Here is a 16,269-nt window from a genome sequence, read left to right as displayed (position 1 = left end):
AGGGCGGGAGACCCAAGGTCAGGCCCCACCCTGAGCCCCAGAAATCCCACCAGCTCCCTGGGTTCCTCTAGGGGGGCTCGGGCCTCCTGCAGGGGGCAGTGGGCACTGGGAGAGAGGCCGAGGTGGCTCTCCTGTACTCTTCAGGGACCATGGCCTTCGGGGTGGGGACCCTAGAGGCAGGAGGCTCCCTCTGCAGCCCTGGACCCTGGGGGGAGTGGTTCCTCCGCTGTTCCGATGAAGGGGTGGCCGCGGGCCCTGAGAGAGACCCAAGTCACTTGACCTTCAAACCTGGAAAGCCCTGGTAGGCCAGGCCCGATCCGTGGAACTGGAGTTTATTTTGGGAACACTCTTTCCTGGAAGAGTACTCGGGGGCCTACAGGTGACTCCAGGAGGCGTCTTCTTGGGGGCGGGGGCTCCCCAGGGACGGCACAGGAAGGACAGGTCATGTAATAAACAGCCTTCTTGGCTCACTGCCAGTGGGAGCTGGCCGCTGCCAGGCCCTGCGCCAGGTCTCTAACTGTGTGGCCTCGTGTGCTCCCTGGGGACCCGTGGGTGTTTGCCGAGGGGCTTGAGCGCCCCAGCCGCACTCCCTGGCCTCCTGCGCTAGTGGTGATACCCGTGGGCCGGTCTACCCGACCACTGGGGGTGTGGGGACCACAGGAGACCCCTCAAGGGTGTTTCACTCAGTATCCCTGCCTGCTTAGCTCTTGCGTGGGCTGGAGGTGCTCAGCCTGGGGTCTTGGTGCCAAGACCCACGTCGGAGGTGGAGCGTGGCTGAGAGGCCACGTGCCGGGGGGTGAGCGCAGCTCTGCGGACACTGCAGCTGGAGGCAGGGAAGTGGGTGCGCGTGGAGTCGTCCCTTCCCTAACTTGGGGTCCACATGTCCCGTTTGGAGTTTTTGCCTAATGGCTGAGGGTTCTGAGCAGTCATACAGGGGGTGTCGGGGAGCAGAGGGGAGGGTCCGACATGGGGCGGAGGGATGCTGGCTAGTGGGGAGGCCCTTCCTGTTTGTCTGGCGCAGCTCTCGGACCGGCCCGGCTCCTCTGGTCCCAGCCCAGCCTCAGCTGCGCTGCCTCCTCCCGTCCGGGCTGCTGGGGTCTTCACCGCGGCTGTGCGGATGCCCCTGCGTGGCTGGAGACCCCTGCCCTCCGGTACAGTGAGGGCAGTGAGCACCTTGGTGGAGTGGGGACGTCCCCTTTGCTCCGCCACCGAGTGCCCCGCACGTGTGCCCGTTGCTAGTCCGTGGTGGGGCGAGTTTATTCCCCTATCTTCACCTCCTTTCAGAGGACGGCCTCACTCGGATTCTTAGGGTTTACTTTGATCACAGTTTTGATTGAGTAAATACTGAGCATGTTTCTGTGTACGGCCTGAACAGTAATTCCCAGATACTTAATACACAGTCCGTGTTCCTTGTAACATCTGAGTATGTCCTAGGTGGGTTGCAGACTCCGGGTGGGAAAGCAGAGCGTGTCTGCTGCCTGCCGGGTGCCTGGCCTGGCCCTGCAGTCTCACCACCCTTCCCCCCGTGATGTACCGAAGACCCCTCGGTGCTTCAAGACGTGGCTGCTTGCATTCTGGCCTTGACTGGTCACCTCCTGTCGACAGGCTCCTCTGGCCCCCGCATTTCCGTAAGCTGAAGTGCGGCACGGGGCTGGACGGGGTGTGGAACGGCTGCTCTGCTGCTGGGTTGGGCGCACGCTGTGGCGGATTCAGGGTAGGAGCAGAGACCGCTGGCGCTGCCTCCATGACCGGAGCCAGAGGAAGCTGGGTGGGGGGCACGCGCAGGAGCTCTGTGTGGACGTGCGGAATTTGAGGGGATGAATGGGAAGATGAGTCCAAAGTACGGATTTGGGAGGGCCACGGGGTCTGGAGATAAACCTGGGAAGTCCTCTAGATAGTGATAGTTTCTCACGCCAGTAAGGGCGGAGGATGGCCTGATCTCCCCCCGCCCCACACTGCAGTCCAGGAGGGAGGAGGGAGCAGGGAAAAGGGCTGACGGTGGAAAGCGAGTCAGAGAAAGGGGGGGGGGGGTGGCGCTGCTGGCGCGTCCGGAGGGTCCGGAGGGGGTGGTTCGTGCAGAGTGGACCGGCGCCCTGCCCAGCCCACCGACAGACAGTTTCCAGCTCTCCGTTTGTATTTCTGCGTCTAAGCACACGCACACGGTTCCTCCTTGGTTTTCCGGTTCCCTCCTCCGCACGTGCTTCCCGGCCACCGTGCCGCCCGACGGACCGGGTTTCTCTCCTCGCTGGGTCACACCACTGTTGAGTCCGTGTGCAGAGCTGAGCCGTGCGGTAAATTGTGATGGTTTTTCTCTTCTGCCCAACGGCCCTTTTTCACTTGGTTGGTTTTCTGTGCACTGACACTAAGTCTTGAACTGTCCACCGGGTCCTCTAAGTTTCCCCAGTGCGCGCAGTCACTGGTCCCCTGGACGGTGTGTGTCCCGGTGACTCCCGGCTTGAGGCCCCTGCCCCGTGGCGCACACCCTGCCCGCAGCGCTGCCGCCCTGGGCTGACCTCGCAGCTCTCCTGGGTCTGACCCTGTGTGTCGTCATCCAGGTTGTCCTCCTCCTCATTCTTCACTCTTTAGTAGCACGCACGTGCACACGCACGCACACACTCACGCGTGCGCAAACGTGCCAGGCGGGACCCGTGTGTTTGCGGGAGGGGCCCGAGGTGGAGGACTGCCGTGGAGATGGGAAAGAGGCGGAGGCCCTGGAGTGTTCCTGTTCCTGGACCGAGAGATGTGTGGGTGCTGGGCTGCGGGAAAGCGGGTCCCCCCAACGCCTGCAGGGTGGCCTGGTCAGAAGTCAGTGTTCATTGGCGGGGCCAGTGCGGCCCCTGCCAGGCCTCCGCGCCGCCCTCAGCCCTGCCGGTCCGCTCCAGTTCTCTTGGGGACAGGGACAAGGTGAAGGAGAGGACGGGCAAAGGGAGTCAGGCTGGGGCGGCTCGCCCCCACCCCCAGGCGGGCACCAACCCTGAGCGCAGCGGGCGTGAAGGGGAACTGCTCTCCCCGGGCGAACCTGTGCCCCATGCGGGCTTCCGGGGCGCACGCGCTGGTGGGCGCGCCCCGTCGGCCGGGGCTCCGGAGGGCCTGAGAGAGGTCGTCTGAAGCCTCTGGGTCAGGGGCCTCGGTCTCCCCGCCGCGTGGCTGGCGCTCCCTCCGGCTCTGCCCGACCCTGCCCGTCTCCGCAAACTGCCCGCCTGCCTGGGTCACAAGAGAGCTCCGTGTGCCCCGCCAGCCTCCCGCTCCGCCCCTCCCCCTTCCCTCCGGGCCGCCTGCGGGGCTGTGGGCCCCATGGGGTGACGGGCCCCCTCAGGAGGGCCCCAGTGCCTGGCGGAGGAGTAATTTTATTTACCTTTCCTGAGAGGCCTTCTGTCTGCTCATTTTCTCCAATTAGCCCCGCTCCGCCTGAGCAACCCCAGCCCACGTGGCCCGAGGAGGCTGTGGGCACCCACACCCCTGAGCTCCGCAGTCACCTCCCGCCGGCGCCTTGGAGCAGGGACACCTGGCCGACCGAGCAGTGCGTGCTCTGGGGTCTGGCTCCTTCCTCCTCCCGGGGCGCTCCCGACCCGTGAGCACAGCCCCCACGCCATCTCCGCTCCTGCACTAGCTCCCCAAGACGGCGACCTGGACCTCAGCGTGCGCCCCCAAACAGTTGGGCTCCGCACCCCAGTGCACCGCCTGGCTCTTCCGGTGTAGGTCGCTCTCTCCCCTCAGTGCCGCGGCGTGCCCCGCAGGGTGCCCACCCATATACTGTGGACAGGGCCCTTGCTGCACACAGCCGCCCAGCCACGCCAGTGTGGAGGGCTCGGGCCCCTCTGCCAAGCGATCGTGTCGGGACCACAGAGGTCTCAAAGTGCTGCTGTCATTTCAGTTGGCGGGGGTTGGTTTCTCCCAGTTTATCTGGATCGTCTGCCGATGTCCTTGTTGGGCCTGAGTGCAGCCCTGGCCGCGACTCCAGGAGACAACCAGAGGTGTCCACACGGGGCTGGTGGGAAGTGCGGCACGGGGGGTTTCCCCAGACATCCCCCACCCCGTTCACATGCCTGTTTGGGCAGATGGTGACCCTCTTGGGGTCTGGGAGCCCAAACAAACGGCGGCCCATCCACTCTGGCCCAGGGTGTGCTGAGCGCCTCTTAAACCAGCAAGGGAGGGCGGCCAGAGACTGCTCCAGCGGGGGTGGGGGGGTGGGGGCGCACTGCCAGCCATGAGTCATGCTTGGGACCCTCTTGGGGGCTCCAGCTCCAGTTCATCTGTAAAGCGGGGACTCCCGGAGGGAGCGCACTAGCTCTCGGCCCCAAGCGAGGCTGCTCCCTTCCGACGGGGAGGCCCCGGGCCCAGTGCGCACCTCTCCCTCAGCCCCACTCTCCCGGGTGTGCCAGGCAGCCCCGGGGGACGCTTTATTGTCGGAGAGTACACGTTTCCTTGAGCTCGGCCCGCCGGCGGGGCTCCTCGCAGCACAGAGCAGATATGCAGGGAGCCCCCAGCCATCCGACCACCCCACTGCGGACGGAGGGCAGCGAAGCCACCATGGCTCCCAGCCCTCCTGCCGCAGTCGGGCATCTGGCTCTGTGTGGTCCGGCAGTGCCCTCTCTCAGCCCCTGAGTCCAGCCCCCGCCGGGCCTCCTGGGGCCTCTGGAGCGTTAGAAGGGGCTCTCGGCCAGCCCGGGGAGGCTGCTGACCAGGCAGGGGTCTGCAGAGGGGTCCCGGCCAGTCCCATTGCTGCTGCCCCTGCACCTGGAGAGCAGCGGCTTCTCGCTGGGGGGGTCGTCTGTGGGCCCGGCTGGGGGTCCGAGCCTGCTGGTGTGGCGTTCTTCCTGCAGCGAGCGACCCGCACGCCAGCGGTTCCAGCGCCGCAGCAGCTCCGACTGCACCTGGGGTGGGGGCAGGGCAGGTCGGGCCAGTCCCACAGTCCCAGCCTCCCAGCCTTGAAGGACTGCGGGTGCAGAGCAAGGCGGGCTCCGACCAGAACACTGGGCTCTCCTTGTCCGGGCGCCCCCTTCACCGTGTGCTCCCCGAGGACCAGCCCAAGGCCGTCTTGGGGTCCAGCACCCAGCATCGTGGTGACTGTGACCAGTAAGCGCAGACGGACACGAAGGGCTACACCCCCACTCCCCCCAGCTGAACGGGGGAGGCCAGGGAGCCCTGGCGCCGCTCTGTCCCTGGCTGCACGCTGGGACCAGACGGCCCCACCTACCTCCTTATTGAGGAAACAGTACAGAACAGCCACCAGCAGGCCCTGGAGAGAGGGGCCAGTCAGGGCCGCACCCAGGCGGGGGGCGGGGCGGGGGGAGGGGGCAGGTGGTTATAGGGGGCAGGGCGGCACCTGGAAGGAGCTGAGGAAGAGGTCGAAAAAGAGCTTGGCAGAGCGCAGGGTCCCCTGGGCGTGCTCGTCCGTCACGAAGGCAAACACCACTTCATGGACCCCCAGCAGGGGGATGAGGGTCAGCGTGGATTTGGCCAGCCTGTGGGTGGGAGTCTGAGCCTCGGGCCTAGCCCCGCCCACTGGGGGCCCCTGGCCCGCCCCCGCCCCGCCCCTCCTGGCCCCTGCGGTGCGGGGTCTGGGCCCTGCGGGCTGCCGCACCCACCGGAACTTGTAGTCTGCGTAGCGCATCCGGCGGGCTCGCAGTTTGGCCGTGAGGATGAGCAGGACGCGGACGAAGATGAAGAAGTTGATCTGGGTGTGCAGGGCGCAGCTCAGGACAGACCCCGCCCCCGCCCCAAGCCCTCCTGGCCCCCATGGCCCTGGGGCGGCCGAGCCGAGGCCCGGGTCCCGCCTGAGTGCCAGGCCTCGCTCCTGTCTGCCCAGGCAGGATGTCGGGCGAGCCAGCAAGCGGGGGTTGGGGCGGGCAGACCCCGCGGCCTCTCTGCCCCTGTGTGTGGGGCCAGCAGGGGCTGCAGGTGCGCGTCCTCACCAGGATCGCCAGGAACACAGGGAAGCGCAGGATCCACCAGAAGGCCATGTTGTCGTTGCGGGTCCAGCACCTGTGGGCGGGGCCAGCTCACACCCCGCAGGCCCCCCCACCCCCCGACGTCATGGGGATCCAATCAGCGCTTGGGGTAGGAGGGGAGATGGTCCTAAAGGACCCCCACCCTGGGGCGGTCTTGCTTTCCCACCCACCACCACCTCTGGCTACAGGTGCCCCCACCACGCCCCAGGGCTGCCCGGGTACTCCCCACAGACCCAGCCCAGGGCGCTGCGCCCAGAAGGGGTGAGCCCCGGGCTGCCTCGGGTCCAAGCTCTGGTCGGCTCATACTCACTGGATGTTCTCAAACAGGCACTTGACCACGGCCCAGGGGATGACAAAGAGCATGGGGGCGCCTGCGGGGAGGAGGCAGCTGTGGTCCAGTGGCCCTGGCCAGCCTGCCCCCACCCTGCTGTCCTACTCACCCCAGCCGATGCCCAGGTAGAGGGCGAAGAAGCTTCTGTCCGGGAGGGCGGCGAGGCCCAGCAGGCTGTGCAGGTACACGCCCTCCACCAGCAGCCAGCTGTAGTTGGCCACCACGCCGTACTGCATGAACACTGCGGCCACCCGGCAGCCGGCCACCGCCTGGCCGCAGGGGCCCCGTGAGCTCAGGTCACACGCCTCCCCGCCGCCCTGGGGCCAGGCGCCCGGAGGCTGGGCGTGGGCGCTCACCCCATCACTCAGCCAGACGCTCACGCGGAGGTCGTCCCCGATCTTCTGGCTGTACCGTGTCTTGAGCAGCGCATCGATGACCAGCACGGAACTGGCCTTGAGCACGAAGGACGCAAACAGGTTTGCGTGGATGTAGTTCCGGGTGCAGTGGAGCTGGCTGCGGGGAAAGGGCGTCAGGGCCCGCCTGCTGCCCTGCCCGGGGGTCGGGGGCCGAGTGGTGGGTAGGGGTGGGTGGGCATACCTGAGGCCCAGCAGGAGAGCCAGGGCCAGCAGCAGCGCCCCCAGGGACAGAGAGTACCCCACTGTGTACATCACCTGAAGGCCGCTGTACATCTCAGCCGCTTCCTTCTACGAAGGGCAGTGGCTGGTCAGGGCAGGAGAGCCACTGCGCCCCTCCCCCCCAGCCGGGCTCCTGCCGCACCTCACAGGCTCACCTGGCCCTCGAGCTCGTGCTCGTCCATCTGGCACTGAGACGCGTTGCGCCAGGACTGCCCCCGGGGCCCGCGCACCCACTGCCCATCGGGCCCGCACTTCTTGAAGACGAGGCGGTGCTGGACTGGGGGCCCAGGCTCCGATCAGCACCTGAGCCCTAGCCTGGGCCCCCGCCGCCACCCCCCCCGCCCGTCTGTGGTCACCTTTGGGGTGCCAGGGCAAGTACCAGGGGCAGGACGTGTTGGCCGTGGTGTTGGCAGGGGTGTCTGGCCAGCAGGCGTACTTGTCAAAGGTTCTATTACAGACCAGCTCTGCAGGGCGAGGCAGGACGGGGGGTGCCCCTCAGCAGGGCTGGGCTTCTCCCGGAAGCCCCCACACCCCACCCTCTGCCCCCAGCATGCAGTCTCCCCCCAGATCTCCCTGAGTCCTGGCAGCCGCCTCCCCTCGCACACCTCACGTCTCCAAAGCACCCCAAACCCACCTGGGTTCGCTCCTCCTTCTCTGGGGCGGAACCCCTGTCTATTGGCTTCCTTCCAGGGTCCGGGGTAAGCTCCATAGCTCAAACCCTGTCCTTCCCTCTGCCCACCACGGGCCCCCCCCACGGTTGGACAGTAGCACTAGGCCTGCTGGCAAGCTGCTCCTACTCTAACCTCCTGCTGCGACCCTAAGTGGCCCTCGGAGCTTGTACGGAATGGGGTGCCCGTCCCTGCTTGAGCCCTCCCCTGGAGGGCCCATTTCCCTCTCCTGCCTTGGCCTTGTGTGGTCTGACCATCTTCGTGGGCTGCCTCCCCCCAGTGCTGGCTGCCCACTGGGCCTGGAGCTCCACGGGAGCAAAGCCGGTGGCCCTGGGACCAGCTGGGGGGGGCAGCGGGCACCCCGTTCTGAGGCCGTCCTGCCATTTCTTTTATATGCTGGTGTGGTCTCGGGCACGTCCCCGACTGGCCTCTCCATGGTCCCCTATCAATGGGGGGCAGAGGGCAGGGCCTTGTCCGGCTGGGAGCCCCATAGCTGCTGCCTGGCCAAGCCCTGGACTTGGGGGAGCAGCCAGGGACTCACCCGTGGGGGGGGGCAGCAGGCTCAGGTTGGCGAGACACTGGTCCCCGTAGAGCTTCCACTTCTCAAACAGGAAGTCCATCACCTGCGCAGATGGGGCCTGTGGCTGGGGGACAGAGGGAGGGACAGGTGGGACAGAGCCGCGTCAGCAGGGGGGGTGGGGGCCCCCGCCGCGCTCACCTGGCAGACCAGCAGCAGCAGGAGGAGGAGGGGGCCGTGCGGCGGGGCGGGGCACATGCCTGTGAGCGGCCACCCACCCACCACATCGGGCAGAGGGGTCCTTGTGGGGGCTTCCGGTCGGAGCAGCAGGGCCTGTGGACGGACACCCACGTGAGAAGGCCCAGCTGGGTCTGCTGTGACCAGCGGGCTGGAGGCTTTCCTCAAACCACCCCTCTGAGCCTTGGGTCCTATGGAGGAGGCGGGAGCCGGCAGGGAGAAGACACCCCGAGGAGCAGCTCTTTGCCAGTGACGGGCAGGGGTCTGGCCGTGCGCTGGGAGGTGCTGCCCAGGGTCCTGGAGGCCCTGCGACTCCCCTGGGTGGAGCTGGGTTTCCCACGCCCTGCCAGCAGCTGCCTCTCCCGCAGCTCGACTGCCCCGGAGCCCCACCCCTGCGCGCCCTCCTGCGGGAAGGAGCAGCGGCCCTAGGACCCACCTCCTCCCTTCGCCCTGCCAGCCTCCCCACCTATTCTTAGCCCCTGGGAAAGGCAGCACGCCAGGCTGGGGCGGGACGCCAGCGCCATCCATCACGGTGCCCTGGTTATCAAGGTGGCCCAGGGCCAGCTCCCAGCCCTGCCCAGGGTACCAGGAGTGCGGGCACAAGCTCAGGATGCTCCCTGTCTCACACAGGCCCCCTTCCCAGGCCCTGGGGTATCCCTATCCGCCCTCTGGGCCCCACACAAGGCTCACGCCCAGCCCCTGGGGCACGTGGCGCAGGTGGCGGGCGGCACAGTCCTTCAGGACGGTCAGTGCGGCGGCTAGGGGCCCGGACGTCCCTGCCCTGCTGGTGCTCGCTGGGCCTGGCCCAAGTCTGAGCGGAGCTCCGGGCCAGAGCCCTATCGGTTCTCCTCTCCTGCTTTCTCTGCCTCTGACTGAATTCCTTGGGGGCAGCAGGGAGGGGCCCCTTAGGGCCTGGGCTGGGGGCCCCATAGGAGTGACTTGTGTGAGCCTTCAGGTCTGGGTAGACCCTGGCAAGCAGTGAGCAAGAGATGGATGGATGGATGGATGGATGGGCGGTCGGACAGATGGACGGACAGCTAATAGGCTGGAAGACAGCGAGTGGCCAGGGTAAGGGGGGGCCGCACAGGGTGCCAGCTCAACCCAGGAGTCCCCTGAGACACCCCCCTCGCCCCCGAGGGGACCCTGAGACACTACCGCGGAGGGCCAGAGGGCTCAGGGATCTGGGGTGGGCACCTAGACCCTAGCGTGTTGTGGGGTTCCTGACCCGGCCCTCAGTCACGGGTGCAGGCCAGGCCTGGTGGAGGCCTCACCCAGCGGTCACTGGTCCCCAGTCCCTGGGCCAGGTGAGGCGCCACCCGGCTGTGGGCTCAGGAGAGCAGGGGCCACAGTGCGCACGACGCTTCCTGCGGGAAAGGTGCCGCAGGTGGAGACTGAGGGCAGGTTTGGCTCCGGGGTCACCCGAGGGGGTTCATCTCCTGCTTCCGATCTGGCAGCCCTGTCTGCTGCCCTGCCCCTTGCCCAGCCAGGCCACCAAGCTGGGAGGGTAAGGAACAGCCCAGAACCAGCCTCTTGCAGGCTGTGCCCAGTGGCTGGAGGGAGAGGAGAGCTGGGCAGGCAGGCTGGGGGGGCAGGGCGGCCGGAGAGGCTAGAGACTGTGGGTGAGAGGAGGGACGGTGGCAAGGGCTGGCTGGGAGCATGGCGAGGAAGGACAGATGTTCCCTGCCCAGATGTCCTGCAGCTGGGGCTGGGGGCCTCCAGCAAAGCTGTCCCTCAGCGAGGCTGTTGGCGAGGCGGGAGCCCGGCCTGCTGACTTCTGGCTGTGCCAGGCTGAGGCTCTCAGGCCCCCGCCAGGGGTGCCCGGATGTGAGGCGGGCCTGTTTCTGGTTCTGGGACCGAGGGTGCACAATTTCCCTTTTCAGAGCCTCAGTCTCCCCCGCTGGTCTAGCGGGGGTCCTGCTTCCTTGTCATGAGGCGTCAAGAGCTCTGCCACCAGAAGAGAGTGGGGGACTGTCCTCTCCAGGCCCCTCCACCCCGTGAGCCCCTGACGGGGGCTGGGGGACCCTGTGCTGAATGAATGAGCTTGAAACCCAGGTGCTGAGGTGGTCAGAGGCACAGGCCCGGCGGCGCTGGCGACCCTGACCCCGCTCCCAGGGGCTCCCCTATCTGCCCCGGTGTTCACCTTATTACCCTTGGCAGAACCAGTGTGGGAGGGGAGGGGGCATGGCCCTGCGGGACACGCCTCTGCCCTTCATGGACCCAGCGGCCCTGCTCCCTCCCAGGTCCTGGACGGCCCCAGCACCAATATGAGCTCAGGGCTGGACATGCGGCAGGGGTTCACGTGGAGACTCCGGGGTCGCCAGGGGGTCTCCCGTCCCAGCGTACCACGGGTCTGCGCTCTCCCAGCCCCTCCATCACGCTGCCCACCTCCTACTGGGGCGCGGGCCAGGGGCTACTGGCCCCAAGCCCCACAGAACACAGCACTCCTGGGCGCTCAGGGCCCCGCCGGCATCCCAGCAATTCCCACTGGGGTAGCTGAGGGACTCCCCAGCCGGAGCTGGGTGGGCGGCCCATCAGACAGTTAAGGGTGCAATGGTTACCCCGCACCGCTTGCCACACGATCCGAATGGGTGGGGAGGACTCGCAGCCTCGGAAGGGTCTGCGCTGGGGCGGGGGGGGGGGGGGGGGGCTGTTTTTGTGAAACCAGAGCAACTAGCAGGAAGGTCATGGCCCCTGCGGTAGGCTCAGGGGCCAAAGGCCGTTGACAGAGACGGATTCCTGCTTCCTCCCCACCCCCTGGGGCGGGGCTGACCCGGCTGCCGCTGGTGCAACTCCCCACCAGCCGTCAGTCCCCCCCATCCCCCCCACCCCGGCTCGGAAGGACCCAGACACAGCCAGGGCCGGTCCTCGAAGATGCGAGTGCCCAGACGTCAGGGCCCAGTCGGTTCAGGGTGGGGGCGTTGGAGGCCGCAGAGAGGAGAGAACAGGGCAGGGCAGTGACCCGCCCTCCCTGCGGGTCAAAATGACAAGTGGGGGCCCCGCAGAAGAGCAGACCAGGTGGGGTGCCAGGGCCGCATGCCCCCTCCCAGGGACACCCAGGCAGAGGGGATGCCGCCGGGGAGTCCTGGGGAGCTGGGGCCCTCCACAGGGGACAAACAGGGCCACCCACAGAGCCAGGCCTCTGGGGTGTCCCCGAGGTGCTGCACGTGGGCTCCTTGGGGAGAGCCCATGGGGCGGTGCGCGACAAGGAGTGGCCGGCAGCAGGACAGAGTGCCCGATGCTCCCGCCGCCTTCCCTAGGGAGGGGAGGGCAGGGGAAGCGCTGAGCCCCCCCCCCCAGCGCCTGAGGGTACAGGACCCGTCAACTGTCTGAGCGGGAAGGGCGCATCTGGGGCTGGGGAACAGAGGGGTCCGACAGGGGTGAGCACTGCGACACCCCAGGCCCCAAGACCTCCTGGCGCACGATTAGGGTCCCCGCCCGCTGTTTCCGTGCTGCCAATGCGTGGGCCCTGGCCGCGCCCGCCCGTCTGTCCCCCGACTGGCGGCCTGGTGGGGACGTCCCCTTGGGCTGGCCAGGTGCTCACCGTCTGCGGCTCCGGCTCCCGCTCCGGCCCCGGCTCCCCGCTGCCCTCCGCGCCCGCGCCCAACGAGCGCAAACTTTCCAGCGGCGACGCTGGGTGGCGGTGGTGGCGGTGGTGGCGGCGGAGGCGGGCGGGGGCGGGGGCGGGGGAGGGGGCGGGGGCGGGAGTGGCCTGCGTAGTGGAGGAGGGAGGAGGGAAAGGGGAAGCCGCAGACGGGGGTCCCTGTCGGCCCCTCCCCGCAGCGCTCCCGCCGCCCACCTCCGTCCCCCGGACGCGCCCGCCAGATCCCGTCCCCAGACCCTGCCCCGCAGATCCCGCCCCGCAAGCTCGCCGTGTGCACGTCCGCGCCTCGGAACAGACTGAGGAGTGGGTCACCCCGGGTCCACAACTCCCCGCGGGGCTCGCGGATGGACGGGGGGGGGGGGGGGGCGCAATGTGGAGGGCGCGTGGCCGGGACTGCGGTGGAGGCTGGGACTGGACGCCCCTTCCTCTGGGTCCAACCAGCCGCGTGCGGGCATCCTCGGGGCTTCTTTCCCAGTGCGGAGCTGATTTGCTCCGAGGACTGGGCCCCCACTAACCCCCACGGCAGCTCCTAAGTGACATTTCTTTCCAACCAACCGCAGAGCAGGCTGGACGGGGTGGGGGAGGACGGAGCAGGTGGGGAAGGGGGTCCCCCTGGGGCCCCCCATTCAACCCTGGGTCTCTGGTCCCCCTCTCCAGCACCACTCACTCAACAGTCCCTCGGGTGGGACCGGTGGGACGATGCCCTTCCCCAGCGGCTGCCCCTGCTTCTCCGGGGCTGCCCCGTGGCCAAGGTGGGCGCTCCACTCCTGTCCCTCCTCCTTCCCAGACTTCTGCCGCCACTCACCCCCCCCCCCCAGGATGTCCTCTCCTCTCCCATGTCCCTCCCCCAGGTCTAAGACCTGAATCCCAGTCCATACTCAGCGCCAGTGACTTCAGGGCCACCAAGCCCGGTGGACACTTTGGGGCCTCATCCTTCCTGGCCATTCGGCATCCTGGGACCCTGATGGTCATGTCCTCCTAGAAAGCTCTGCGGTGCCTGTGGCTCCCCGGGTGGCACCCTCCTCCTCATCTGCACTCCCCTCCGCTCTCCCTCTCTCTCCCACAGCTCCCACAGCCCCACCTGGGGAGCCCTCGGCCCTGGGCCACTCCCCTCTCCACAAGGCCCTTCCAACGCCCTCCGGCCTCTGGACACCTGGCCCATCGGCAGGAGGGAAAAGCCAGGAAGGTCTCCTGTCCATCAGCAAATCTTGATTCTCCTTCCGGAGTGTCTCTGGAATCTGATTAGATGCTGTCCTTTGTCTTCGGGCCTAGCCTGGCCCTACTTCTGTTTTACAGGGTGTCGGTACCACGGGCCGCTGTTGCCGCTGCTCCCCCCTTCTTGCCGCCCCCAGAGCAGACCTGATGCTGTCCCCGCTGCCCTGGGACGGATGGACAGACAGCCGGCCTCTAGCGGGTCTCTGCCTGGCCTCGGCCTGGAGTCTCACAGGGAGGGGCTCCCGGGGCTGCAGCGTGTGTCCGCACGTGCCCTCCAGACCCGTTCCCGCCAGCCCACCCGAGCCCCTGCCCCCGGAGCGAGCCTTTCTGTTTTGGTTCTGGGACCAGGCCAAAGGCAAAGGTCAGAGGCAAAGGTCAGAGATTATGGCTCTGCCTGGGCAGAGGCCGCAGGTGTGGGAGGAGGGGGCCATGCGAGTTTGTGACCAAAGACTCCTTCCCTCCACCTCCCCCACACCCTTCCTCCGGCTCTCCACCCCTTTCTGGGGGCTGGGGCACCGGTGTGGGCTGTGGGCGGTGATCTGGGGGTGCCCCCTTCCATCCCCTGGGAAACCATGCCCTGCAGCCTCGGTTGCGTCTCGGCCAAGAGATGAGTTAGAATGAGTGCAGAGCGGGTGGAGCTGGATGGGGGGCCACGCCTGACCCAGGCGACTGGTGACGCAATGGGGAGCACATGGCGGGGGTGGGGGGGCTGATGGGACAGACGGGGGTGGGGGCCTTCCTGGGGCTGGGCCACCTCTATTTGCAGAGCTGATTCGTGAGACGTAAACAGAGAAGGAGCTGGGAATGGAGGGGGCCGGGCCTTCCCACATAGCCGTCTGAGGGCCTGAGAGCTGCGGAAGGCGGCTGCGCCGCTGGGTCCCCTCGGGTCCCCATGGGAGTGGCGTGTCCCCGGAGGTATGCAGGCTCCTGTGTTCGGGGAAGACTGGGGCGGAGACGGCTCCTCCCCCGCCCCCACGTCTCCTCCCTGGCCCCCGGAATGCAGGCTCTGTCTGTCTGCACCGTGGCTTCTGCCCAGAACACCAGCGGGGCTGAGTTCAGGCGCCTGAGCCCATGGGAGGGAGGCCGTGGCCCCAGGAGGCCCAGCGCCTGCTTCCTGTCTGCAGAGCCAGACCGACCCCGCGTTCCTGGGGGCTCGTGATGAGCAGCAAGGACAGCGGGAGTCCGGACTGGACAGCGGTGGACACAAACCCAGGGCAGAGGGACCCGGGGCTGGGAGGACGCGTCAGGGCTGACTGAGAAGCTGGAGGGAAAGCCGTGGTGGGCGTTGGCTGCCCGGAGCCGCTGCGGTGGCCCAGGCGGTGTCTCCCGCGCACCTTCACGGCCACGGACGCCCGACATGGGGTACGGTTTTATCCCGGTTTGTGCTCCTACCACAGACTGTCCCAGAGGTGCTCCCAGTGTCAGCCGGAGGCCCCGTGAGCACCGTTCGCGGGCCGCAGGAATCAAGGAGCAGCACCACCCAAAGCGCAGGCAAATGGGACCGTGTCCCCGCCTCGCTCTTAGCCGGGGGCAGAGGCCGAGGGCCAGCAGCCGTCCTGGCCCGAGACGGAGAACCCAGACAAGGAGGCTGAGGGAGGAAGCGGGAAGGGCCAAGCGGGTTTCCCGGCGGTGCCCGCGACAGGCCAGGTCGGAAACAGGGCCAGAAAGGTCCCGGGGAAATTAAAAATATAATGTCGGAAACTCTCCAACTCTAACAGAAGGATTGAAAGGCTAAGTTGGGCAAGTCTCAGAGAAGACAGAGCCAAACCCCACGGGACAGACGGTGAGCCCCACGCCTCGAGGAGGCCCGCACCTGAGCGACTGGCGCAGCTCGGGCCAGCAGCTTCCGACTGGGCCGGGGCCAGGGGCCGTGTGGACATGGTGCCCAGTGTACATATTCCCTTTTACAAATGTGTGAGACGGGGCGCCTGGGTGGCTCAGTGGGTTCAGCCTCTGCCTTCGGCTCGGGTCATGATCTCAGGGTCCTGGGATCAAGCCCCGCATCGGGCTCTCTGCTCAGCAGGGAGCCTGCTTCCTCCTCTCTCTCTGCCTGCCTCTCTGCCTACTTGTGATCTCTGTCAAATAAATAAATAAAGTCTTAAAAAAAAATAAAACCTTCTGAATGATCTTAAAGGCTGAGTTCTGAAATTGCTGTCCACTAATTTAGGATTTAGTTGGAAAATTGCAACTTAAAGAGAAAAACCTATTTTTTAAAAAAAGTTTTATTTACCTATTTGAGGGGCACCTGGGTAGCTCAGTCATTAAGCATCAGCCTTTGGTTCATGCCATGATGCCAGGGTTCTGGGATCGAGCCCCCCATCGGGCTCTCTGCTCGGCGGGGAGCCTGCCTCCCCCTCTCTCTCTCTCCTCTCTGCCTGCTTGTGATCTCTGTCTGTCAAATAAATAAAATATTTTAAAGAAAAAACTTAAAAAAGAAAAACGAAAGAGGGAAAGAAAACCGTCAGTCTCCTTTGACATGGCCACCGTCCCCTCCTCTGCCCCCCCCCACCCCGGCGCAGGGTGCCCCCACTCCGGCCTCTGATTACACGCGCGCGTCCAGATGAGGCGGGTGTCGGGGAGCACGGCCGAGTCTGCGGGCTCCTCCTTCCCACGCGACGTTTCCGAGGCCCACACGTGTTGGTCCTTGGCCGCCTGGGGGTAGGGGTGAGGGGAAAGGCCCTCTGGGTCTTTTCCTCCCCTCTCGCTCCCTCCTCTCCTTCCTGGCCCTGCACACGCGCCCCCCCCCCCCCCCGCCTTTGCGCAGGGCCCGCGGCTCGTCCCCCACGGGCGCCGCCTTCATTTCCAGCTGCGTCTGCGCTGGTCCCGCTGGTCCCGCAGCTCGAGCTAAAGTCAGCTTTGTCCGGGCCGCGCGGAAGCTGACCCACCGGGAATGGACAGTCCAGGGAGTTTTCACAAACATTGTCGTGCCGCCCCCAGAATCAAGAAACAGAACATTTATCACCCAAAGCCCCTCCTGAGCCTTGTAGCTGCGGCTCTCCAGGAGCCCCAGGCCGCCCCGACCGGACTTCTGTCCCTACAGCTCCGCCGATCCACGGTTCCCTCGAAACGCACCGCGCGGCCTTCGGGGCCTGGCTCCTGGTCATCGTCACGGAG

The 16,269-nt window shown here is 66.9% G+C and overlaps 1 protein-coding gene across 2 annotated transcripts; it reads right to left on the bottom strand.

Annotated features, from left to right (window-relative positions):
• Window positions 1-1,300: 1,300 nt before the first annotated feature.
• GCGR (glucagon receptor) lies at window positions 1,301-14,947 on the bottom strand. 2 transcript variants are annotated; one of them, XM_045984482.1, is made up of 14 exons: window positions 12,819-14,947; window positions 8,304-8,435; window positions 8,127-8,229; window positions 7,274-7,381; window positions 7,073-7,194; window positions 6,880-6,986; window positions 6,639-6,795; window positions 6,392-6,551; window positions 6,262-6,322; window positions 5,916-5,985; window positions 5,589-5,677; window positions 5,327-5,465; window positions 5,198-5,239; window positions 1,301-4,874 (listed from the first exon to the last, which is right to left on the bottom strand). In XM_045984482.1, exons 2-14 carry the CDS (start codon window positions 8,358-8,360, stop codon window positions 4,644-4,646), a joined length of 1,446 nt encoding a protein of 481 aa, XP_045840438.1. In that variant the 5' UTR covers window positions 8,361-8,435; window positions 12,819-14,947; the 3' UTR covers window positions 1,301-4,643. The 2 variants fall into 2 exon arrangements, with proteins under 2 accessions (XP_045840438.1, XP_045840437.1); XM_045984481.1 differs by lacking the exon at window positions 12,819-14,947 and adding an exon at window positions 11,881-11,992.
• Between the last annotated feature and the right edge of the window lie 1,322 nt (window positions 14,948-16,269).

Source organism: Meles meles, chromosome 18 (assembly GCF_922984935.1).
Source record: "Meles meles chromosome 18, mMelMel3.1 paternal haplotype, whole genome shotgun sequence".
Lineage (NCBI taxonomy): Eukaryota > Metazoa > Chordata > Mammalia > Carnivora > Mustelidae > Meles > Meles meles.
Note: the sequence above shows the minus strand (reverse complement) of the source record. Positions and strands in the feature narration are given on the sequence as shown.

Bases quoted from the DNA above. Each gene is read 5' to 3' on its own strand.
- GCGR (XM_045984482.1), bottom strand. From the start codon at position 8,360: ATGTGCCCCGCCCCGCCGCACGGCCCCCTCCTCCTCCTGCTGCTGCTG. The intron at 6,552-6,638 runs GTGAGCGCCCAC...CCCTGCGGCCAG, and splicing joins GCGTCTGGCTGAGTGATGGG to GCGGTGGCCGGCTGCCGGGT. The intron at 5,240-5,326 runs GTGCCGCCCTGC...CCCTCTCTCCAG, and splicing joins TCTTCCTCAGCTCCTTCCAG to GGCCTGCTGGTGGCTGTTCT.